Raw genomic sequence first — 25,400 nt, 5'->3', positions numbered from 1 at the left:
ATAGCTGTTCAAATGGCTGTTTCTGCCATAGCTGCGAATAAAAATTTGATTCACATAAAGGTGTTTTCATTTTTTTTAAAATCTGATAATACAACATAGCTACCAATTTGCTTCTTGTTCCACAAAGGGATATTTTGTTTTAATTATTTTTCCTCCTAAGGCAAAGGTCCCAGAGTCTTTTTGCTTAGCTGGCTGAGGCCAAAAGAACATGAAGCACAGTTGCAAAGCTGAGTTACAGACACAGTGAGCCACCATGCAAAGCAGCTGACAGCAGGGCAAGACCAGAACCAGGTAACGGGACAGGCTGCTAGATAATCAGGGTCCAGGAACAGAAAGAGCTCTTGGAAGTACGCAGAGGACAGGAGGGAAAAAGAAGAATAAAGAAGCTGCTGCCCAAAGAAAAATTTTTGGGAAATGGTAGGTACGATATGCTTAGATAAGTTTTTAGCAGCTTTTGTCATATGATGACATCACCTTTTTCCCAACTGCTATTTTTCCCCACTACTAATACTTAGCTATTAAAACTGTTAAAATTATAACAAAACTTTTTTGTGTGTGCACAAGCAAAATTGAACAAGCAGTCCAGCATTACACCATGGTTGATGCCTCCCTGTGCAGCACAGCTGTAAAATAGGCAGCAAACTCTTCCTCAGTTATCTACTAGAATTATTGCACCGAATATCATAATGTAGAATATGCTCTATCAAACACAATAGACTTGTGATCTGTTTAGCAATATGTACTATTTGGGCAATTACTGGGTTTTTGGAGAAGTCATGCAATGACATTGAAAAGACCTTTACAAGAGAAGACCTAATTCTGAAGAATAAGGTCATGAAGCTTAAACTATGAATTTTTTAAGATTGAACAGAGCTATCTAGTTTTGATAGGAATCAAAATTTGACAAAAGTCACCATGGATTAAAGGAAGGGCTATATTAATTCCAATTACATGGAAAACCCTATCTTTTATTTCTTCATGTAAAAATTCTTTTACTTAGGAGTAAAACGAAAGAATAAAAATGATTTTAGGGATAAAATATTGATGTGTTGTTGGCGTTAAGAAAGAGGGAAGACAAATGTCTCAACAGGAATTTAAAAACCAATATAGGAGATTCCAAGATGGTGGAATATGTAGGGAGCTTACTGTTCTAGTCTAGGGAAAGAGAGCTTTAAAAAAAAGTGAAGAGAGCGCAATCTCAAGGAAGAGTTAGGAAGAAAACTTCATTGGAAACTCCACGGGAGCTAGAGGGATGCTGTGGATCTACGTAGAGTGTGTGGATGTTCAGCAAGAGCACAGACACAACACAGGATCCCAGCAGCTGAGAGCCTCAGCACCAGCTTGGGAGAGTGAGGAATTCCAGACCACAGCAGATCAAGCCGCTTGTGGTAAAGCGAGGAGAGCCTGGAGTGAGTAAGGCCTAGAGACCTGTGGGGGCAGTGTATCTGCCAACCTACAGGAAAACAGGGGGCACATTTCTTTCTCCTCAACCACAGCCCCCTACAACTTGCTGAGAGAGGGGCACCATTTTGGGCATATGTAACAGCTACTCCAGCTTGTGTCTGTGTGCCCAGCAACCAGCCAAGAGGAGATGCCCGAGTCTGGCTGGGAGGATTGACAGGGGGCTGGGGACCCATATATGACTGTGAGGTGATCCTAGCCTCCCAGTACATCACAGGTTGTGGAGCTTAGGCTGCCTGGGCAGAGTACCCACAGGCAGCTGGCGATGTGAGCATCTCTTCCTCTCTGTGGATGGGTAGACTGGCAGGACAGAGAGGATTCTTGGCGCCCTGTGACTGTTGGAGTCTCGTGTGCTGCAACTGTGGAAACACTGAGGCTGTATGGGATGGTACAGGGTGTAGCTGGGTCTCTGGGAAGTCACTGTGGGAAGATCCACACACTCCGGGATCCATGATTGCCTGGGGTGGGTCACTGCTGCAGGATCCATGCTCACATGGATATCAGCATGGATCTTTGTGTAGTCCTGGTGGCAGCACGGATGGATATTGCATCCACTGGGGCCAGAACCCGGGCATGGGTCATCTTGGAAAACGGGAGGCAAGGGTGAGATTATGACAACATAGCATATTAAATCTCTACTGTGATTAAAAAATTTTCACACCCAACATGGGTGTCACTTTGGACACTTCCCTCATTCTAGAGCACTGAACAGAGCTTCCTGGCCACACCCAGCACACTACTGGGTATTCATTGAAACACCAGACATTCCACTAAGCCCCAGAGACATAGGCCAAAGATAAAAGTCATCAGAGGGGAAAAAAACCACAAGTATCTCCACAAATGCCTAAAAATAAATGCAGAAATTCAAGAAATAAGAATAAGGAAGAGAACACGACTCCCCCAAAGGAACACAACACTTCAATACTAGAATGTGAAGCAGAAGAGATTGATGAAATGCCAGAAATGGAATTCAAAAAATTAATCATAGGATTACTCAGAAATAATCAGAAGCAGGCCAGCACTGCGGCTCAATAGGCTAATCCTCTGCCTTGCGGCGCCGGCACACCAGGTTCTAGTCCTGGTTGGGGCGCCGGATTCTGTCCCGGTTGCCCCTCTTCCAGGCCAGCTCTCTGCTGTGGCCCGAGAGTGCAGTGGAGGATGGCCCAAGTGCTTGGGCCCTGCACCCCATGGGAGACCAGGAGAAGCACCTGGCTCCTGCCTTTGGATCAGCGCGGTGCGCCAGCTGCGGCAGCCATTGGAGGGTGAACCAACAGCAAAGGAAGACCTTTCCTTCTGTCTCTCTCTCTCACTGTCCACTCTGCCTGTCAAAAAAAAAAGAGAAATAATCAGAAGCAAATTCATGAATTAAAGAAACCCATGCCTAACATGATATAAAAGGGAAATAAAAAATATTAGAAATGAAGAATACATCAAACAAAAATAACAGATACAATAAAAAATATGGTAGAAAGCCTTAACAACAGACTTGGTGAGGAAGAAGAAAGAATATTCAAGTTAAAAGACAAATCTCACTTTAACAGGTTTCTTTAATTCATGAATTTGCTTCTGATTATTTCTTTCTTTTCTTTTTTTTCTTTCCTTTTCTTTTTTTTTTTGACAGGCAGAGTGGACAGTGAGAGAGACAGAAAGAAAGGTCTTCCTTTGCCGTTGGTTCACTCTCCAATGGCTGCCGCAGCTGGCGCACCACCCTGATCCAAAGGCAGGAGCCAGGTGCTTCTCCTATTAAATGAACACTATGAGAAATGGTGACTTGATCAGCCCTCACCCTGACTGTTGATAAGCAACTTGATATGTTATCCCTCTTAGCATTTTTTGTTTGTTTGTTCTACTTAATACTTTTGGTTGAATACTGTAATCAATACACAATTCTTAAATGCTGAAACTTAACTGAAAAGTGATTGCTGTTAAATATAAGAGTGGGAATAAGAGAGGGAAGAGATGTGCAATTCGGGACATGCTCAAGCTGACTTACCTCAAATGGTGGAGTTAGAAACATACCAGGGGATTCCAATTCAATCCCATCGAGGTGGCATGTACCAATGCCATCTCACTAGTCCCAGTGATCAATTTCTGTTCACAACTGATCATAATGATAGGACTAAAGAACCAAAGGGATCACATAAACAAGACTAGTGTCTGCAAATACTAGCTGATAGAATAAAAAAGGGAGAGAACGATCCAACATGGGAAGTGAGATACACAGCAGACCCATAGAATGGCAGATGTCCTAAACAGCACTCTGGCCTCAGAATCAGCCCTTAAGGCATGCGGATCCAGCTGAAAAGCCCATGAGAGTATTTCAGGCATGGAAAGCCAAGACACTCTGGGGGAAAAAAAACAAACCTAAATTAAAGATCTCCGCGAGTGAGATCCCAGTGGAAAGAACGGGTCATCAAAGAAGGAGGTACCTTTCTCTGAAGGGAGGAGAGAACTTCCACTTTGACCATGGCCTTGTCTAAAAATTATCAGAGTCAGTGAACTCAGGGGGCTTCCATAGCCTTGGCAGCTCATGACAAGAGCCTAGGGTGATTACTGAGGCCATAAACAAGAGTGTCAATTTGTTAAGTCAACAATAGGAATCACTGTGCACTTACTCCTCATGTAGGATCTCTGTCCTTAGTGTGCTGTACATTGTGATTTAATGCTATAACTAGTACTGAAACAGTATTTTTCACTTTATGTTTCTGTGTGGGAGCAAACTGTTGAAATCTTTACTTAATGTATGCTAAACTGATCTTCTGTATATAAAGAGAATCGAAAATGAATCTTGATGTGAATGGAAGGGAAGAGGGAGTGGGAAAGGGGAGGGTTGCGGGTGGGAGGGACGTTATGGGGGGGAAGCCATTGTAATCCATAAGCTGTACTTTGGAAATTTATATTCATTAAATAAAAGTTTTTAAAAAAAGACAAATCTCTGGAAATTTTACAGTCAGACAAAAAAAAGAAGAAATTAGAAAAAATTAAAAACAGTATTGGAGATTTATGGGATACTATACCCAGCATACAGGTCTTAGGAGTTCCTGAAAGTATAGAAAGAGAATGGATTAGAAGGCCTATGTGAAATAATTACAGAAAACTTTCCAATTTGGAGAAAGGGACATCTAAGTACAGAAAGCACATAGAACTCTTAATAGACATGATCAGAAAAGATCTTAACCGTGTCACATTGTAGTCAAACTTTCAACAGTAAAACACAAAGAAAAATACTCTAAAATATACATGAAAGAAATGCCAGATTACTTTCAAAGGATCTCCAATTAGACTCACAGTTGACTTCTCATCAGAAATCCTATAGGCTAGGAGGCAATGGTGAGATATAATCAAAATCTTAAAAAAAAAGAGCCCAGAATTCTGTAACCTGCAAAGCTCTAATTTACAAATGAAGATGAAATAAAGACCTTCAACAACAAACAGAAATTGAATTTGTTGCCACTCATCCAGCCTCACAAAAGATGCTTAAGGATGTGCTACACATAGAAACACAGAGATACTCATCATTATGAAAGAATGTGAAGATGGAAAATTTCCCAGTAAAAATACAAAGAAAATCCAAAGCAAACAATAGGAATTTTTATGGAAAAATGGCAGAGCCAAGTCATTACTTATCACCAGTCACCCTGAATATAAATGGTCTCAACTCTCCAATTAAAAGAAACAGACTGGCTGAATGTATTAAAAAACAAGACCCATCTATTTGCTGTCTACAAGAAACACATCTCACCAACAAAGATAACTGCAGGCTGAAAGTGAAAGGATGGAAAATGGGTAGACCAATGGAACAGAATAGAAATTCCAGAACTCAATCCAGGCATCTATAACTAACTCACCTTAGACAAAGGAAATAAAATCCACACCTGGAGCAAGGACAGTCTCTTCAACAAATGGTGCTAGGAAAACTGGATCTCTACCCACAGAAATATGAAGCAAGAACCTTACCTTACATCTCACACAAAAATCCTCTCAAATTGGATCAAAGGCTAAATCTATGACCTGATACCATCAAATTATTATTAGAGAACACTGAGGAAACCATTCAAGACATTGGCATAGGAAAGAGCTCTTGGAAAACACCCAGAGGCACAGGCAATCAAAGCCAAAATTAAGAAATAGGAATACAACAAATTGAGAAGCTTCTGTAATGCAAAAGAAACACCCAACACAGTGAAGAAGCAACTGACAGAATGAGAGAAATTATTCACAAACTATGCAATTGATAAAGGATTAATATCCGTAATATATAGAGCTCAAGAAACTCAATAACAACATAACAAACTCCAGTTAAGAAATGGCAAAGGACTTGAACAGGCATTTTTTCAAAAGAAGTAACCTAAGTGGCCAACACACACATAGAAAAATGCTCAGGATCACTTGTCATCAGGGAAATGCAAATCAAAACTACAATGAAGTTACCTCACCCCAGTTAGAATGGCTTTCATATAGAAATCAACAAAAAACAAATGCTGATGAGGATGTGGGGAAAAATGTACCATAATCCACTGTTGGTGGGAATCTAAACTAGTAAAGCCACCATGGAGACAGTATAGAGATACCTCAAAAATCTGAATACAGACCTACATATGCCCCATCCATTCCACTCCTGGGAATCTACCCAAGAGAAATGAAATCAGCATACGAAAGAGTTATCTGTAACCCCATGTTTATTGCAGCTCAATTAACAACAGCCAAGACATGGAATCAACCCAGATGGCTGTTGACCAAAGACTGGATAAAGAAATCATGGTACATGTACACCATGGAACACTAGACAGTGGTTTAAAAAAAAAAGATATCCCGTCGTTTGCAACAAAATAGAGAAACCATTATACTTAGTGAAATAAGCCAGTCCCCAAAAAGACAAATACCATATGTTCTCCCTGATCTGTGGTAACTAACAGAGTGCCTAAAAGGTAATCTATAGAAGTGAAATTGACACTTCAAGACGTGATGAATTTGAGCAGTCCTTTTTTGACTGTTGAGGAATAGCTTTTTTCTTCAAACTATTTGTTGAAGTCTTTACTTACTGTAGGGTGATCTTATGTGTATAAAATTAATTGATAATAGATCTTAGTAAAAATAAGAATGGGAATACGAGAAGGAGGAGGGGTGGGAGTGCATGTGGGAAGGAAGGTGGGGTAGGAAGAATCACTATATTCCTACATTTGTTTACATGAAAGGCATGTTTGTATATCTTAAATAAAAGGTAAAAAAATAAAGACCAATATATATCAAGGATATGCACAGTTGGTATAGGAAAGCTTTTTCTGGAACCCTACAAAGATGGAAAAAATATATTTAATTCTGTTTGTTGCTTTGGTTAACTTCCTTTTGAGACAGACTTTTGAGCAACTTAGTTCCACTTTCCTGAGAATATGAACCAGTTCCCTTAAGGCCATATTCATCTCGCCATCTTTCTTGTTGAGGAATTGGAGGAAAAAAATGCTATTTCAGTATTCTGCATGTTTAAGAGTTAAAGTCACAATAACAGATCTGGAACAATATCAGTTATCTGAAGTGCCCCAAGCTAAACACAAGTGTGGTCATAACATGTCCCTAATACTTGACATTTTAATGCAAAATATAAGTTGCATGAACTGCAACCTGCAGTGCCCCAAGAAAAACCTGGATGTCTCACTTCAAAGATCTACCTCCGCCTTGAGGCACAGAATCAGAAGCAAACATCTGTAATTGCCAAAAGGTTCTTCTTGTTGACCATGGTAAACTCCAAATGCTGTGCACAGTGCTTAAGGACAATTTGAGAAGTTATGCAATTCAGTTAATAGGGCCAAATTCTAAACATACACACAATTTTTCTGGATACACAGTAATCCCACTATGGATTACTATCACAGGCCTGGCTGGACCTTTTGCACCTTCCTTACTTAGTTCTTCCTTAAAACTACCCATGCAGAGAAGGTGAAGGAAGTGTGGAGAACAAAATACTGCACTGGTACCTTCCAAGCTTGAGAATCTGCCAAAAACAACCTGAGTGTCTCTTAAAAGCAGAATCATTTTGTATATTCCAGTTGTTTTTAGTCAAATCAGCCAGACTGCCTGTTCTGGTGTGCAAGGGTGCTAAAGCTCATTGTGTTTCCTGAAATGCAAAAGGGCCTCCAGAGGAGAGTAATTGGCTTTCACCCAAAGTCGTCTTTAACCCATTTCAACAGTACTTTTCAGTTCATAGAAGCAACAGATGTAGGAAGTCAGGTAAATGATCACACCTTGAAACAATCCATTTAATTGGACTTTTCATGAACTCATTTGGCAGTTTCATGTACTCAGAGGTGAGCTGAGCAAGAATAATTACTAGAACACACCCAAACCACCACAGATTGTCAAACCATGATCAAGCATTCAGTTAACATAATGACTAACTACTTACTTTAAGAGACTGGTTCTTGATATGAACAGATGCATATATATTTATATATATTTACCTATTTATTTATTTATATCTATTTACCTCTTTCTCCATCTGTAATCCTTCTGCTCTGATATTTCTTTCAAATACTTCTCTCTTTTCAGTCTGGGGGTTGGATTTTCTGTACACAAGAATGTAGTCAATTCGACCTTTTCCATCTCTAAAGTAAAGTCCATTGGATTTGTTTCTTTCTGGCACTGCCTGCACAAAGAGAAAAGGTCCAGTTTAAGTCAACCATAAAACAGCTTCAGGTGAGTCATGTTAAAGAACAATGAAAACTGATTTTTCCATGGTGCTTCATTAAAATCATTGTTATTAATGAAAAACATAAGAGAAAATAAAAATTGGGCAAAGCATTGGGTCAAAAAAGGCAAAATGCAAAACATACCAAAATACTAAGTGTTAGTAAGGATGTGGAGCAACCAATAATTCTCATCTTATTCGGATTAAAGTAAAAATTAATATGCTAACTCTAGAAATACACTGCTATTATCTTATAAAAGTGAAAACTTGCATATCATACAACCATAGAGACTAGATTAGAAAATGAGGAGATATGTACACAATTGTTCATAGCAGAACTGCTCATAACAGCAGAAATCTTTAAAAACGCAAATTAATTCAAATATCCATGGAGAGGCAATAAACAAGTTATAAAAATGGCACCACTCTGGAATATTATATAGCAGTGAAAACAATATACCACAGTTGTACTGACTACAAGAATGAATCTTAAAAGTAACATTGAAAGAAAAAACTAAATCACAGAAGACTTTATTCCACATGATACCATTTTTTAAAGAACATTTGCTCTGCTTTCAATCCAGCTCCCTGCTAATATGCTTGGGAAAGCAGCAGATGATGCTCAGAATGCAAGGGACCCGGCCACCCACAGAGGAGACCAGAATGGAGTTCCTGGCTTTGGCCTGTTCCAGCCCAGGCTGTAGCAGCCATCTGGGGAGTAAATCAGATGATCGAAGATCTTTCTCTCTGCTTCTGATTCTCCCTCTGTCACCCTGCCTTTCAAATAAATAAAATCTTTTTAAAAAAATTAGAGTTAGCAACCTATAATTAGATTGTCAGAAAAATTTGAAAAATATCACTGTAATTCATAAGTTGAATGGTGGTTCAAGATGTTCAGTTTACTATTAAGCTCCATAATTGACATAGAATATATTATTTTGCAATAATCCAATACTTCATATATTAAAAAGTGAAGAACAAAAGGAGTGGGCTACTTCTCATCCAGGCTCCTTAAGCTTGTGGTAATAATGGACATTACTGACGAGACCATCAAGTAAAGGCTGAAAAGCCTGGAGCCAGGTTTCTCAGACTAATAGATTTCAAAATGGTTTCTGTAATCCTAGCCAAGTAGAAATGGAGCTCGATGTCTTCTCCAAGGCACAGAATACATTATTTTCCAAACAGTAGTATGAGGAAGGCAAACATGCCAGACCTCCAAGGTCATGGCTAGAAATCACATCTTTGAACAAGCATGATGCATGCAATCTCAACCAAAAGAAAAGTCTCAGAAGAGCAATGGAAGTTCTCATGCACAATGTCTTAGCATAAATGGTTTTCAATCAGAGATCAATCTTCATGTTTTTTTTTTTTTTCTTGCCTGAAGTGGCACTCAGGAATCTACCAGAATAAACACTTTATTAACTATTATTTGCCAAGCAAGAAAACTACTCTGCAGATTTAGCACATCAATACCTGCCTTAAAAACAGGGCTTCAGCCAAGGCATCAGAGAGTGAGAGTTGGTGCTGTGCACACCTGCGTTGCCTTCAGCACAGCCCTAACCTCTCAGATGGTCTCCTCTGTCACCTCAGCAAATGAGTCTAGTTGCTGAATGAGATCCCTGCCAAAGCCCCTTCATTAAGCCATATTACAGCATCCAAAGAATCTGTGCAAATAGATGATGACAGGATGAATTTTTTGTTGAAAAAGAAAACATGGATAGTAGGTTATAGTATCTGTGGGGAGAAGTCTGGGAAGCTTAGAAATAAGCAACAACCCTTCAAAGGTATCATTATTTCAATAGTTAATTGGTTTCTAATGACGCCTCAAAGGTATCATCCTTTCAATGGTTAATTGGCTCTAGAAAAAAAATTAGGAGTATGTACCCAATAAACTATTCTGATTTTGAGTGCCTATCACCTGTATCCAGTGCATGTATTAAAGAAATATTAAACTCCATGGAGACAGAGACAGAATGTTGTGCAACAGTGAATGCTCCAGACAAAATACTTGTTTTTCCAAAATGACACATGAACAGATGGGTCCATTTACAATTGCAATGAAGTTTTCAGTTACAAAGGCAAATGGAAACTCAGAGAGGCTTCAGACGCATGCATTTCATGTCCCTATTCTAAGTGCTGGTAGAGCTACAAGAAGTCATTCTTGTAAAGCTTTTCACTGGTTAGTGACCAGAAAAATCTAGATTTTAGATTACCTTAAATGATCAGTGGGTTTAGGACTCTTCCTTTGTATAAATACAATTCTTTAGTTATAAGAAAGTAAGTGCATTACCACCAAAAGTTTGTTTTCAGCGTTGGAAGATCTAGGATCCTCAAAATGTGCTAGACCCATACAGGATACCAAAGTTACAAAAATCTGCCATTTATTTTTTTAAATGTTTGATTAGCATGTTATACTTATGTACCATTATGGGGTACGGTGCAATATTTCAACACAGGCATCCAGCACAAACTGAACAAATCAGGCAATCAGCTTCCTTACTTTCTCATCCTTCCTCCATGATTGGAGTCTACCAGGTCCTCTCCTCCAGTTCTTTATGTAGCATATAATACGTAACTCCAGGAAAAAAATTAAAGGTTTGCAATAAGCTCTCATATCCTCTTAAGTTTAAAAATGCTATCAAATATCACATATTTGTGTTTATTATTTTACATAATTATTCAAGATTATAATTTAGGATGTATTTTTAGAAGTGGAATTTCAATGCCAAAAATACAATTTATTTTAAAGCTTCAAGTTTTTTTCTAATAAAATTTATTTAGAATACAACAAACAACAACAAAACCCACGAAACAAAAATGAAATCTGCTCCACAATTTCTTTAGGCCCACAGTTCAATGAGATTATGATTTCAAATGGACGGTAAGAGCATGCATCACGGGTTTCCACCTGGATCAAGGATTGTCCTTTAAAGAATCATGCAGTCTTACCTCTCCCCCTGCTTCCAATCTGCTGGCGTCATCTGAAGTACTGGTCAGGTTTCCAGGGTGAAGGAGAGAATCGTCATCTTTGCAAGGACTATTGACAGCTTCTAATTCATCAAAAAGAATATTGACGTCCTTGGCCACTGGAATCAAAGTAAATACGGGACAAACGGATTAAGATTCTGAGAGCTTGAAAGCAACACCCAAAGAGAAGTTTTCTCCCTTTGGCTTCATATTTCCTCAGTCTTTCAGTGACACCTTGAGCAACAGGTATATTATTTTCTAAAAGAGAAGGTCAGATGTAAAACACATTTGATCAAACAATGCATTCATTAGGCAAGATTAAGAAAAATGTAAAGCAATGTAAGGAGCCTCCATAAAATAAAAGTGACTTGTCTTTGATGATAATAGGAGCTGTGTTTGTTTAGCTTTCCTTCCCATGGTTGTTTAGCACCATGGACTGAAGAGTTCTAAGGATTCATTCGTTGGGTTGGAGATGCCCTTTACTTTTTGATTTTGTTTTTATCACTTAAGTGCCATACAGCTTGCTAAAGTGAACCTATAAATGTGCTGCTTGCATGGTTTAGTAAGAACTGTGATTTTTTCCCCCCTCCCTTCCTTTGTTATTTCTTGAAGGGCAACAGGGGAAGGCTAACACAAAAAACGAAGCTACAACATCTGCCTTCCTTCTTCCTCTAATAGTGAACTGAAACAATGAAATGACCCATTCAGGGGCTTTCCCAAGAGACTGTTGATGTTATAAACATGTCAACATGTAAAATGCGGCATATCAGAGTTCTAGGTACAAACTGTCATGTTCAGTGCCTTGCAGTACACAGGAAAGAGTGTGGAAGAAGGCATAACACCAGGTGAGGGCCCTTTCTCTACCAACTCAAACTATGGGCCAACATTCCAGCTTGCCTTTTCCATTTATGCTTTAAAAATGGCTCAGTGTGTATAACCTGTCAGAAGCTGCTGTACAAAATAACATACAGGAGATTACGTTCTTAGTCAAACACGGACTGTTATTTTGTCTTTCAATATCATTTGAGAAATGTGTGCACTTGCGTGCCAAGCACAGAACTGTGTGATGGTTTTGGTGAATTAAAGTGACGTGACATTTGTCTTTGTGGTAATAAAGAAAAAAAAACAAAGAAAGAAATGTAATACCTTGTTCTTAGTATTTCTGACTCTAGACAATAATATAATTTATATTATCTTAATATAATATTATATTAATTTATATTGTTTGAAGTCACTCAGTTTGGAGTAGCTTATTATAGCAGCAGGTGGGAATTTTTTTTTTTAACAGGCAGAGTGGACAGTGAGAGAGAGAGACAGAGAGAAAGGTCTTCCTTTGCCGTTGGTCCACCCTCCAATGGCCGCTGCAGCCAGTGCACTGCACCCAGCGTACCACGCTGATCCAAAGGCAGGAGCCAGGTGCTTCTCCTGGTCTCCCATGGGGTGCAGGGCCCAAGCACTTGGGCCATCCTCCACTGCACTCCCGGGCCACAGCAGAGAGCTGGACTGGAAGAGGAGCAACCGGGACAGAATCCAGCGCCCCGATCGGGACTAGAACCCGGTGTGCCAGTGCCGCAGGCAGAGGATTAGCCTATTGAGCCACAGTGCGCGGGACGCAAGTGGGAATTAACATACTTGCTATAGGTTTTTAGACAATAGGCTACAGAGAAAAAATTATCAATCTTTCCAACAAACTAAGTTGAAGAGCAACTGCACAATGACAGTTACCATGCCAAGTGCTCAAGGAGGAACTAATATTTCTGTGGAAGTGCAATCTGCCCAGTGTTTAGGGAGGTATCAGAATCAGACTACATCCCTGCCCACTTCATGTAGGGAAGCTTCCCTCAACTAATTTTCTCCTTCAACTGTTTATTTCCTTCTCAGGACTAAACACAAACTATCTTATTTGTTTACTTGTTTATTGGATATTTGACATATTAGAATGTAAGTTCCATAAGGGCAGCATACTTTTCTGTTGTAACTGATGTACAGAGACCATGGTACAAAATAAGCCATTAATACGTATTTGTTGAATGACAGCATGATGACCTTAAGGTGGTCAGTTTAGTGATGTCAAACAGCCTCTTTGTCTGACATTCCATGGCCCTGGACTTTGCACATATATTTTCTTAACATGATTCGTATGCACAAGCCAGGACTTCAAAATTTCAAGTAGATAATGAGTAAACGTTCAAGCTCATAATGTTTACATTTGAGTAGCTACTGATGGATTTGAACAATAGGGTAAATATCATTTTAACCAAGTCAGAAGATGTGTTTGCTATTATTTAGCCATGTGAATTTGTGCTTCTGTTTCCTACAGGGGTAGAAAATGACTCTTCCATGGTGGCCAAGCTGAACTGAGATCATGGACCTATTAACTTTTGGCTGACACACTGTAGATCCACAAGGAATGGTGGATGTCAATTCTAGATTCTGGGGCTTGCAGTTAGCATTTCAGCCTTATCAATTCAGAAAGCAGAAGAGGCAGTTACAAGTTGGAAAGGTTGCTGTGAGGAATGCTTAGGATGGAGTATGAGAGAAGACATGAAGCTAAAGAAGACATTGAAATTCACTTCTCAATGACTGCTTCACACTAGGAAGAAATGCAAGAATGTGTATGCATCCATCCATGAGACTCACATCTGTGCTTTTGCCAAAGATAGAAATCACCAGGTTATCACATGCCAGTATTTCTTTCAACAAAGCTCTGTTTGTGGTTCTCAACTGGGACCTATTTTGTCTCACAGGAGGCATCTGACATTTTTCGAGGTCATTTCCATAGTCTTTTCTGGGGCAAGGGGCAGTGTTAGTGGTATTTAGTAAGTAAAGTCACTGCTAAACATCCTACAGTGCAGTGCACAGGACCTCTCCTATGAAAGTTATTCAGCCCCAAATATCAACAGTGCCAAGGATGAGAAATCCTACTTTACATTAAAGTCCCAAGTATTTGATTCTACAGGGAACAGCTAACTTGGAAAAGGGAGAGAAGCCCCTTACTCTCCATACTGTGGCCCATCAGAATTACTGCCTGTAAGTTATCACAGGGTTGCTGCCACCTGAGGACTCAGGGAAATTAATATGATTTTAGAGAATAAGGGGTATGAAGCATCATGGTCACCTGTTGGCATCTCTATAGTTTCTGGAGAGATTGAAAATGCTGAACTATGAGATAACTCTCAGCTGAATGTTTGGTCAATTAGAACACTACAGACAACATAAACTCTCTGCAGGCACAGGAAAATATACACTTTTCATCAATATTTCACCACTGGATTTGACGTTATCAGCATTAACTACACGGTAAGTTTTAGGAACCAAGTATAATATTCTGAATTTGATGAAAACTTACATAATTGCTTCAAGTAGAAAACTAACCTTCAACCTCCAAATGTGACCAATTTCTAAAAACCCGTTCAACAGGTAGATACTGAATATCTACTATGGCCAGAAAATGTGCTGGGCTAGAAACCGGAGTTTAAGTACTTGACATGACAGGCATGGACTCTGCTGGCAGAGAGCTCCCTGTTCTGCCAACATGGGAATGTTATCTCTGTTACCATTGGCATGGACACCACAAAAATGCTTTTCATTCATACAAAGTCTCTTGTTAATGGGGTTCATCACCTCCCTTAAACTTCTATTCTAAGTGGAAATATGCTTGATAATTATCTGTCTGGTAGAATTCTGCTATTGGGCTCATTGAATGGGAAAGAGAGCCAAATACTAAAAGCAGTCAATTAAGAATGAAAAGGGGAGAGAGAAAACAAAAATTCCATGTAGCCCACACAATGGATTGTATTGTACTCAGCCCAGGAAGGGCTGTGTGAGCAGAAGGGGGAAACAGAAGTGGGTCAGGTTAGGTGACTCTTATGTGGTTGGGAAGGCAAGAGAGAAGCTCAAATGATTATTGTGAAGATTAGGAACCCAGCCTTAAAAAAAGACTTGGGAACAGAAAAGCAGAGATTCATATATATCACATGAACAAGTAGGGTAAAGGACCTCAATTTACTTAGAAGGCCAAAAATCAGCCAGAAAGTCAGAATAAAGCATCAAACTCAGTACAGAAAAGAGATTTCTGAGAGTCAGCTCTTTTTATGCAACTCCAGGATTGGGGAAGAACAGAGAAGTCAGGGGGTCAGCAGGCAGGCAGATCTTAACATTCTTTATATGATGGGAAAGTGAATTTACTTTGATAGTACTTTGATATGAATGATTCTACTCATCAAATATTTGCAATGATTATAATTATTTTTCCAGTAAAATAATTTGAGGTATTATTATTAATTCTTTAGGGAAAAGAGGTCAGAGGTCACACATATATCGCAAGGATTCTAATAATCTAAATAGCTACAAAGTATTTCTCCCATTTGTTCACTGAGCCAACATTTAGGGTTAGGTGTTGGAGGTATGAATATGAACAAAACATCCAGTGACTCCTGTATATACATGGCTGACTTCCAGCTGGTAAGTGCCATCTTCCCAAGGCAAGGTAAGAGGAGGCTGCTGTGGTCCCCTAGCCATATGTAGTTTTCGTTTAGGAAGAATTCCATTGTCCCCACTGGCTCTGAGTCCACACTAGGGAGCTGCCAGTGGACTGGGAAAGTACTTTGATTTGTGAAAACAGGTCACATTGCTTCTCTCTCCTTCCCCAACCAAAGCACCAGACTCAGTTTGGTAGGGTAGAGATGCAGCCAGATCCCTGATTCAGGGAACAGCAGGTAACTCACACTGAGAAATGGGAAGCTCACAGCATGGACAGCAGATCCCTTGCACCCTGTGACTGAAGGAGTTGTGGGTATAGGAAATGGAGCTGAGAGAGATGCAGGTTGTGGCTGGGTTCTCATGAACCTACCTAGTCTGACTATAGAAGCTCAGTTAGCTGCACACTGGGGAAATATCTCACAGGGGGCTCAAAGGACACAATATGGAGAGGGTCAGTATTCTGTATTGTACACATGGTTAGGTAGGTGGGAAGCAAGTCATCACATGCTCAATCCAGGCTTTGAATCAGCTGGCTCACATTGGCACAGAGAAGAGCCGGGATTGTGACCACATCAGCAAACTTCAACATCCCCTCCGTCTACTAACTATAGCCAGAGGTGCTCTGCCAGGCACAACGTGGGTATCATTCTGAACTCTTACCCCACCCCAAAACGGGCCAAGGCTTCTGGCCTCACCCAGCACACACTCATGGAACTCTGGTGTAAGCCTATGCTCTTCACAGAGCCACAGAGGTACATTTCTTTTTTTTTAACTTTTATTTAATGAATATAAATTTCCAAAGTACAGCTTATGGATTACAATGGCTTCCCCCCCATAACGTCCCTCCCACCCGCAACCCTCCCCTCTCCCACTCCCTCTCCCCTTCCATTCACATCAAGATTCATTTTCGATTATCTTAATATACAGAAGATCAGTTTAGCATACATTAAGTAAAGATTTCAACAGTTTGCTCCCACACAGAAACATAAAGTGAAAAATAATAGATGATTTTTTATATGATGATGAAATCAGATCAGACCTATTGTCATGTTTAATCCCAGTGAGAGTCAAGTTGGGAATTGATAATTTCTTCTTCTTCTTCTTCTTTTTTTTTTTTACAGAAGATCAGTTTAGTATACATTAAGTAAAGCTTTCAATATTTTGCACCCCCATAGAAACACAAAGTGAAATATACTGTTTGAGTACTCATTATAGCATTAAGTCTCAATGTACAGCATGCTAAGGACAGAGATCCTACATGAGGAGTAAGTGCACAGTGACTCCTGTTGTTGACTTTACAAATTGACACTCTTGTTTATGGCCTCAGTAATCTCCCCATGCTCCAGTCATGAGTTTCCAAGGCTATGGAAGCCCCTTGAGTTTTCCGACTCTTATCTTGTTTAGACAAGGTCATAGTCAAAGTGGAGGTTCTCTCCTCCCTTCAGAGAAAGGTACCTCCTTCTTTGAAGACCTGTTCTTTCCACTGGGATCTCACTCACAGAGATCTTCCATTTTTTTTTTTTTTGCCTGAGTGTCTTGGCTTTCCATGCCTGAAATACTCTCATGGGCTTTTCAGCCAGATCGGAATGCCTTTAGGGCTGATTCTGAGGCCAGAGTGCTGTTTAGGACACCCGCCATATTATGAGTCTGCTGAGTATCTCGCTTCCCATGTTGGATCACTCTCCCCTTTATTTATTCTATCGGTTAGTATTAGCAGGTACTAGACTTGTTTATGTGCTCCCTTTGACTCTTAGTCCTTTCATTATGATCAATTGTGAACTGAAATTGATCACTTGGACTAGTGAGATGGCATTGGTACATGCCACCTTGATGGGATTGAACTGGAATCCCCTGGTATGTTTCTAACTCTACCATTTGGGGCAAGTCAGCCTGAGCATGTCCCAAATTGTACATCTCTTCTTCCCTCTCTTATTCCCACTCTTATGTTTAACAGGGATCACATTTCAGTTAATTTTCAACACTTAAGAATAACTGTGTATTAATTACAGAATTAAACCAGTCATATTAAGTAGAACAGACAAAAAAAACTAAGAGGGATAATGTATTAAGTTGTTCATTAACAGTCAGGGCTATGCTGATCAAGTCACCGTTTCTCATAGTGTCCATTTCACTTCAGGAGGTTTCCTTTTTGGTGTTCAGTCAGTTGTCACCAATCAGGGAGAACATATGGTATTTGTCCCTTTGGGACTGGCTTATTTCACTCAGCATGATGTGTTCCAGATTCCTCCATTTTGTTGCAAATGACTGGATTTCGTTGTTTCTTACTGCGGTATAGTATTCTAAAGAGTACATATCCCATAATTTCTTTATCCAGTCTACCGTTGATGGGCATTTAGGTTGGTTCCAGGTCTTGGCTATTGTGAATTGTGCTGCAATAAACATTAGGGTGCAGACCCTTTTTTGTTTATCAATTTAAACTCCTTTGGGTAAATCCCAAGGAGTGGGATGGCTGGGTCGAACGGTAGGGTTATCTTCAGGTTTCTGAGGAATCTCCAGACTGACTTCCATAGTGGCTTGACCAGTTTGCATTCCCACCAACAGTGGGTTAGTGTCCCTTTTTCCCCACATCCTCGCCAGCATCTGTTGTTGGTAGATTTCTGAATGTGAGCCATTCTAACCGGGGTGAGGTGAAACCTCATTGTGGTTTTGATTTGCATTTCCCTGATTGCTAGTGACCTTGAACATTTTTTCATGTGCCTGTTGGCCATCTGGACTTCCTCCCTCGAAAAATGTCCACTGAGGTCCCTGGCCCATCTCTTAAGTGGGTTGTTGGTTTTGTTTTTGTGGAGTTTCTTGATCTCTCCGTAGACTCCGGTTATCAACCCTCTATCTGTTGCACAGTTTGCAAATATTCCCTCCCATTCTGTCAGTTGTCTCTTCACTCTCCTGACTGTTTCTTTTGCAGTACAGAAACTTCCCAACTCGATGCAATCCCAATAGTTGATTTTGGCTTTGACTGCCTGTGCCTCCCAGGTCCCTTCCAGAAATTCTTTGCCCGTGCCAATATCTTGAAGGGTCTCTCCAATGTTCTCTAATAACTTGATGGTGTCAGGTCATAGATTCAGGTCTTTAATCCACGTTGAGTGGATTTTTGTGTAAGGTGAAAGGTAGGGGTCCTGCCTCATGCTTCCGCACGTGGAAATCCAGTCCTCCCAGCACCATTTATTGAATAGACTGTCCTTGCTCCAGGAACTGGCTTCAGCCCCCTGATCAAATATAAGTTGGCTGTAGATGTCTGGATTGATCTCTGGTGTCTCAACTCTGTTCCATTGGTCTATCCATCTGTTTCTGTACCAGTACCATGCTGTCCCGACTACAACCGCCCTGTAGTACGTCCCGAAACCCGGTATTGTGATGCCTCCGGCCCCGTCCCTGCTGTACAAGATTGCCCCAGCTATTCGAGGTCTCCTGTGCCTCCATATGAACTTCAGCATCATTTTTTCTAGATCTGAGAAGAATGTCTTTAGTATCTTGATTGGGATTGCACTGAATCCATAAATTGCTTTTGGGAGAATGGACACTCTGATGATGTTGATTCCCCCAATCCACGAGCATGGAAGATTTCTCCACTCTCTGGTATCCTCTTCTATTTCTTTCTTCAAGATTTTGCAATTGTCATCACAGAGATCCTTAACGTCCTTGGTCAAGTTCACTCCAAGGTACTTGATTGTTTTTGTAGCTATTGTGAATGGGACCGATCTCAGCAGCTCCCTCTCAGCCATGGCATTGCCTGTGTATACAAAGGCTGTTGATTTTTTGTGCATTGATTTTATATCCTGCCACTTTGCCAAACTCCTCTATGAGTTCCAATAGTCTCCTAGTAGAGCTCTTTGGATCCTCTAAGTAAAGAATCATATCGTCTGCAAAGAGGGATAGTTTGACTTCTTCCTTCTCAATTTGTATTCCTTTAATTTCTTTTTTTTTATTAAGGAATCAATTCAACTATAATTCAACTAAAATAAATGCATATGCACCAATTCCAGGTGCCAGACAATTTAAAACCAATGTTAATGAATCTAAAGAGAGACATAGACTCTAATACAATATTAATCAGGGACTTCAAAACCCCATTTTTATCAATTAACAGATCAACAAGACAGAAAAATCAACAAAGAAAAAAAAAACAGAGCTAATCTGCATGATGGACCAAATGAATCTAACTAATATCTACAGAATATTCCATCCCATATTTGAAGAAAACATATTCTCTTCAACATTGCATGGAAATTTCTCTAGGATAGATCATATATTAGGCCCTAAAGCAATTCTCACCAAATTCAAAAAAATTAAAATCATATCATTAATCTTTTCTGTCCACAACGGAATGACACTGGAAATTTACAACACAAGAATGTGTAGAATATATGCAAACACATTAAGACTGAACAATACACTGCTGAATGAACAGAGCATCTTAGAGGAAATCAAAATGGAAATAAAAATATTCTGGAAATCAATAATGGTGACAATACAATATATCAAAACTTGTAAAATACAGCAAAGCAGCGTTAAGAGGAGACATTATAGCAGTTAGTGCTCACTTGAAGAAACAGAAATCAGATATACAACTTGGGGAGAGGAAGTCAAATTATCCCTGATTGCAGATTATGTGGTTCAATATATAGGGGAACCAAATGACTCCACCAAGAGACCATTAGAACTCAAAAGATTTGGGTATATTTGCAGGATATAAAAGTAACAAACAAAAATCAGCTTTTGCATACACAGACAATGCTTTGGATGATAAAGAACCTCTAAGATCAGTTCCATTCACAATAGCCACAAAAATTCAAACACCCTGGAATAAACTCAACCACGGAGGCAAAAGATATCTACAATAAAAATTACAAAACATTAAAGAAAGTAACAGAAGACACAAAAAATGGAAAATTTTCCATGTCCATGGCTTGGAAGAACCAATTCATAAAAATGTCCATACCACCCAAATCAATTTACAGACTCAATGTTATTCCAATCAAAACACCAAGGGCACGTTTCTAACATCTATAAAAAGCACTGTACTAAAATTCATTGGAAACAACAGAGACCCCAGATAGCTAAAGATATCTCAAACAACAGAAACAAAGCTAGAGGCATCACAATAACAGACCTCAAGACATACCACAGGGCAGCTATAATCAAGACAGCCTGGCACTGATGCAAAACCAGACATGTAGAATGGAACAGATTAGAATCTCCAGACACCATTCCACACATCCACAACCAAGTAATCTTTGACAAAGGAGGTAAAAATCATTCCCTGAGGAAAGGACAGCCCCTTTGACAAATGGTGCTAGGAAAACTGGATCTCCACCCGCAAAAGTTGATACAAAACCCCCACCTTGCAAGAGGTACATTTCTAATAAAGCCTTCATTCAAGAAAAAAAAATCTTCGTAGGGAAATAGTAACAAATAGTCACCCAATGCATAAATAAAAGAAACATAAACAAGAAAGGCAATATGACTTCCCCAAAGGAGCACAACAATACATTAATATTGGGTTGTGCAAAAGAAAAGATGGATGAAATGCCTGAAAAGAAATTCTAAAAAATGATTGTAAGGTTATTTAAGTACACAGAAACAGTTAAATAAAGAAATCTGTACATGACATTGATAAGAAATTCGGCAAGGAGATTGAGATACTGAAGAAAAATCAAATAGAAATTCTAGAAATGAAGTATTCAGTAGGTTAAATTAAGAATACAGTAGAAAGTCTTAACAGTGGATTTGGTGGGGCAGAAAAAAGAATACCATATTTAGCATGCAGGTCTTTTGAAATATTTCAGTCAGACAAAAAAAAAATTAAAAGACTGAGAACGGTGTTTAGGATCTCTATGATACCATCAAGGGACCAAATAAATGAATCTTAGGAGAAAGTTAATCAGCATTACGAAAGAATGGGAAGGCCAAAAATCTAGTGAAAGAACAAAGGAGATTCTATACAAGAGGAATATTTACAGAAAAATGGCAGACTAAGTCATTACTTATCCAAAATAACCTTACATGTAAATGGATTAAATTCTCCAGTGAAAAGCTACAAACTGGCTGAATGGCTAAAAAACAAGACCCATGTATATGCTGCCTACAAGAAAAACACTTCACCAATAAAGATACACGCAGAGTAAAAGTGAAAGGATAGAACAAGATATTCCAAGAAAATGGAAACAGAAAATTAGCAGGAGTAGCTATATTTATATCAAACAAAATAGAATATAAAATAAAAACTGTTAAAAGAGACAAAAAAAGAGTCATTATGTAATGATTAAGAGATCAATTCAACAAGGAGATGTGACTACAGTAAATGCATATATACTCAATACCAGGGCAAGTGTCAATGGATCTAAAGGGAGAAATGAACTCTAATACGATAAAATGGAGGACTTCAACACCCCACTTTCATCAATGGACAGATCACTAAACAACAGAGCTAATCTACACTATAGACCAAATGGACTTAATAGATAGTTACAAAACATTTCATCCTATAACAGAATGTACATTCTTTTCACCAGTACATAGAACATTCTCTAGGATACACCATAGACGAGACCATAAAATAAGTCTCAACAAATTAAAAAAAAAAATGAAGTATATCATGTATCTTTTCTAAACTCAATGTAATGAAGCAGGAAATGAGCAATAAAAGAAATTCCAGGAAATATAAAAATACATGAAGACCAAGCAACATGCTCCTGAAGGAACAGTAGGCCATAGAAGAAACTAAAATAGAAATAAAAATATTTCTTGAAATGAATAAAAATGACAACACAACATATCAGAACTTGTGGGACATTTTAAAAGCTGTGTTAAGAGGAAGGTTTTTAGCAATAAGTGCCTACATCAATAAACTAGAAAGGCTATCAAATAATCCAACTATACATCTTTAGGACCTGGAAAAACAAAACAAAATGCAATGGATGTAAATGGAGATTATGCTAATTGAAATAAGCCTGATGTAAAAAGAAAAAAATGATGTTTTCTTTTATTTGTGGTAGTTAATACATACAGGATGTGTTTTGGTGTGGGTGCAAACTGTTCAAATCTTTATTTAATTTATACTAAATTGATCTTCTGTATATAAAGATAATTGAAAATGAATCTTGATGCGAATGGAAGGGGAGAGGGAGCGGGAGATGGGAGGGGTGCAGGTGGGGAGAGGTTATGGGAGAGGAAAAGCCATTGTAATCCATAAACTGTACTTTGGAAATTTATATTTATTAAATAAAAGTTAAAAAATACATATAGTATGAAAATTGAGCGGATTTCAGATCATCTGGTATATAGTTATATTGCTTCATTAAATCATACCATGCAAACAGCAACATACTCTTTATTTCACATGTTTTTTTTAAAAAAGAAATAGAGAGGTAGGAAGAGTGAGGACTCTTGTGATACCAGTAATTCTTTGTTCTTAATTGGGATATTGGTTATGAGTGTCATCAGATGACAAAAAAATTCATTTATCTATACTCTTATGTTCATTTCTTGGCATGTATACTGTATTTTAATAAAATGTTGAAAAACAAAAAAAATTTCATGAGTGGGAAGGCTTCATACTTCAAAGCAAGAGAATGAAATAAAGGAATCAGTGTTATAAAGAATTTAAAAAGTAAACATAGTTTAGAAGCATGGAAAGCCAAGACACTCTGGCAAAAAGATCTCTGTGAGTGAGATCCCAGTGGAAAGAACAGGTCTTCAAAGAGGGAGGTGCCTTTCTCTGAAGGGAGGAGAGAACCTCCACTTTGACTATGACCGTGTCTAAACAAGATAAGAGTCGGAGAACTCAAGGGGCTTCCATAGCCTTGGAAACTCATAACTGGTGCATAGGGAGATTACTGATGCCATAAACAGGAGTGTCAATTGGTAAAGTCAACAACAGGAGTCACTGTGCACTTACTCCTCATGTAGGATCTCGGTCCTTAACGTGCTGTACACTGAGGCTTAATGCTATAACGAGTACTCAAACAGTATATTTCACTTTGTGTTTCTATGGGGGTGCAAATGACTGAAATCTTTACTTAATGTACACTAAACTGATCTTCTGTAAAAAAAAAAAAAAAAAAAAAAAAAAAAGAAAGAAATTATCAATTCCCAACTTGACTCTCACTGGGATTAAACATGACAATAGGTCTGATCTGATTTCATCATCATTTAAAAAAAATCATCTATTATTTTTCACTTTATGTTTCTGTGTGGGAGCAAACTGTTGAAATACTTACTTAAGGTATACTAAGCTGATCTTCTGTATATTAAGATAATCGAAAATGAATCTTGATGTGAATGGAAGGGGAGAGGGAGTGGGAAAGGGGAGGGTTGTGGGTGGGAGGGACGGTATGGGGGGGGAAGCCATTGTAACACATGAGTCGTACTTTGGAAATTTATATTCATTAAATAAAAGATTAAAAAAAAAAAAAGAAATAGTTTAAAAGAGCCGGCGCCGCGGCTCACTAGGCTAATCCTCCGCCTTGCAGTGCTGGCACACCGGGTTCTAGTCCCAGTTGGGGCACCGGATTCTGTCCCGGTTGCCCCTCTTCCAGGCCAGCTCTCTGCTGTGGCCAGGGAGTGCAGTGGAGGATGGCCCAAGTGCTTGGGCCCTGCACCCCATGGGAGACCAGGAGAAGCACCTGGCTCCTGCCATCGGATCAGCACGGTGCGCCAGCCGCAGCGCACTGGCTGAGGCGGCCATTGGAGGGTGAACCAATGGCAAAGGAAGACCTTTCTCTCTGTCTCACTGTCCACTCTGCCTGTCAAAAAAAAAAAAAAAGTTTAAAAGAGAGTAAGAAATAAAACCAAAAAATTGGAGTATAATTCATTTCTCTTTTAATTCTCTTCCTTTTTATAATTGTAGAATATTCTCACCTCGACATTACTATACAGCAGTACTTTAATCTCGGTATTTTCTGATGCACAGAAAATAAGGAGGAATTATAGATTAATGAATATATAATAGGGTTGTACAATTGTAATCCCGATGTCTGCATTTTTCTACAGAGTGTCCATTCGTTATATACTATTTTTGTCCTAAATCCAAAATTTTCACATTTGAGACTTAGAATTCTAAAGGCATTACACATTGACCTCAAAGTATCACTAGCAAACACAAAAAATGACAACTTCAGAAATAATTCAGAATGCAGTGAAAGAAAGATTGCTCCTATTTCAATTGTATCAAGTCACACAGTGTTCTGTAACAACTCTGTCTCTATATCTACACCAAGTTTTCTTTTCAGTGAAGGGCTCTGGTAGCTCAAAATTGACACAAGCTAGAAAACAGGAGACATTCAGTGTCCATTTGGAAATAAATAATAGAAAATTTTAAGATTATATCTTTTTATTTTTTTCTTATTCTTTGAGAGGCTCCTTGAAAGTATCTGTTCCTCTTTTAAGAGATCAAATATAAAGGAAACTGGAAAGGAGACAAAGACAAGAGGAGTACAGAAGTCTACTGTGTGTTAAAGACCCATAGGTCTATTTGCTCGATTCATCCTCAGAACAACCTAGGAGATAGGCATCAAGAGAAAGGAGATGGCTTCTTAGATGGTTAAATAGGGAAAATATGGCTAAGTAGGGAAAAGATATATTGCTTTTGAACAGAGGAAAATAGCAGAAGAAAAGCAAAGGAATTGCATTCCTGGGGAGAGTTGGAGAGAAATCTTCACTGGAAACTCTACAGAAGGAAGAGGGATGGCAAGGAGTAGCATGAAAAGTGTGGATGCACAGAAATGAGTGGGAACACAACAAATGATACCTGCAGCTGGGAGCTGGAAGAGACACCAGCTTTGAAGAG

The 25,400-nt window shown here is 39.0% G+C and overlaps 1 protein-coding gene across 4 annotated transcripts in view; it reads right to left on the bottom strand.

The window, feature by feature from the left end:
• ANO4 (anoctamin 4) overlaps positions 1–25,400 on the bottom strand; it is a 561,131-nt gene that overhangs the window by 212,761 nt on the left and 322,970 nt on the right. For all 4 annotated transcript variants that reach the window (XM_008256958.4, XM_070052753.1, XM_008256960.4 and 1 more), the window contains 2 exons: positions 11,093–11,229; positions 7,943–8,101 (listed from right to left, as the gene is read on the bottom strand). In XM_008256958.4, the coding sequence (XP_008255180.1) occupies positions 7,943–8,101; positions 11,093–11,229 (296 nt within the window). The remainder of the gene's footprint in view (positions 1–7,942; positions 8,102–11,092; positions 11,230–25,400) is intronic.

The sequence above is a fragment of the Oryctolagus cuniculus genome, chromosome 11, assembly GCF_964237555.1.
Source record: "Oryctolagus cuniculus chromosome 11, mOryCun1.1, whole genome shotgun sequence".
Taxonomy (NCBI): domain Eukaryota; kingdom Metazoa; phylum Chordata; class Mammalia; order Lagomorpha; family Leporidae; genus Oryctolagus; species Oryctolagus cuniculus.
This window is presented reverse-complemented; position numbering and strand designations above follow the sequence as displayed.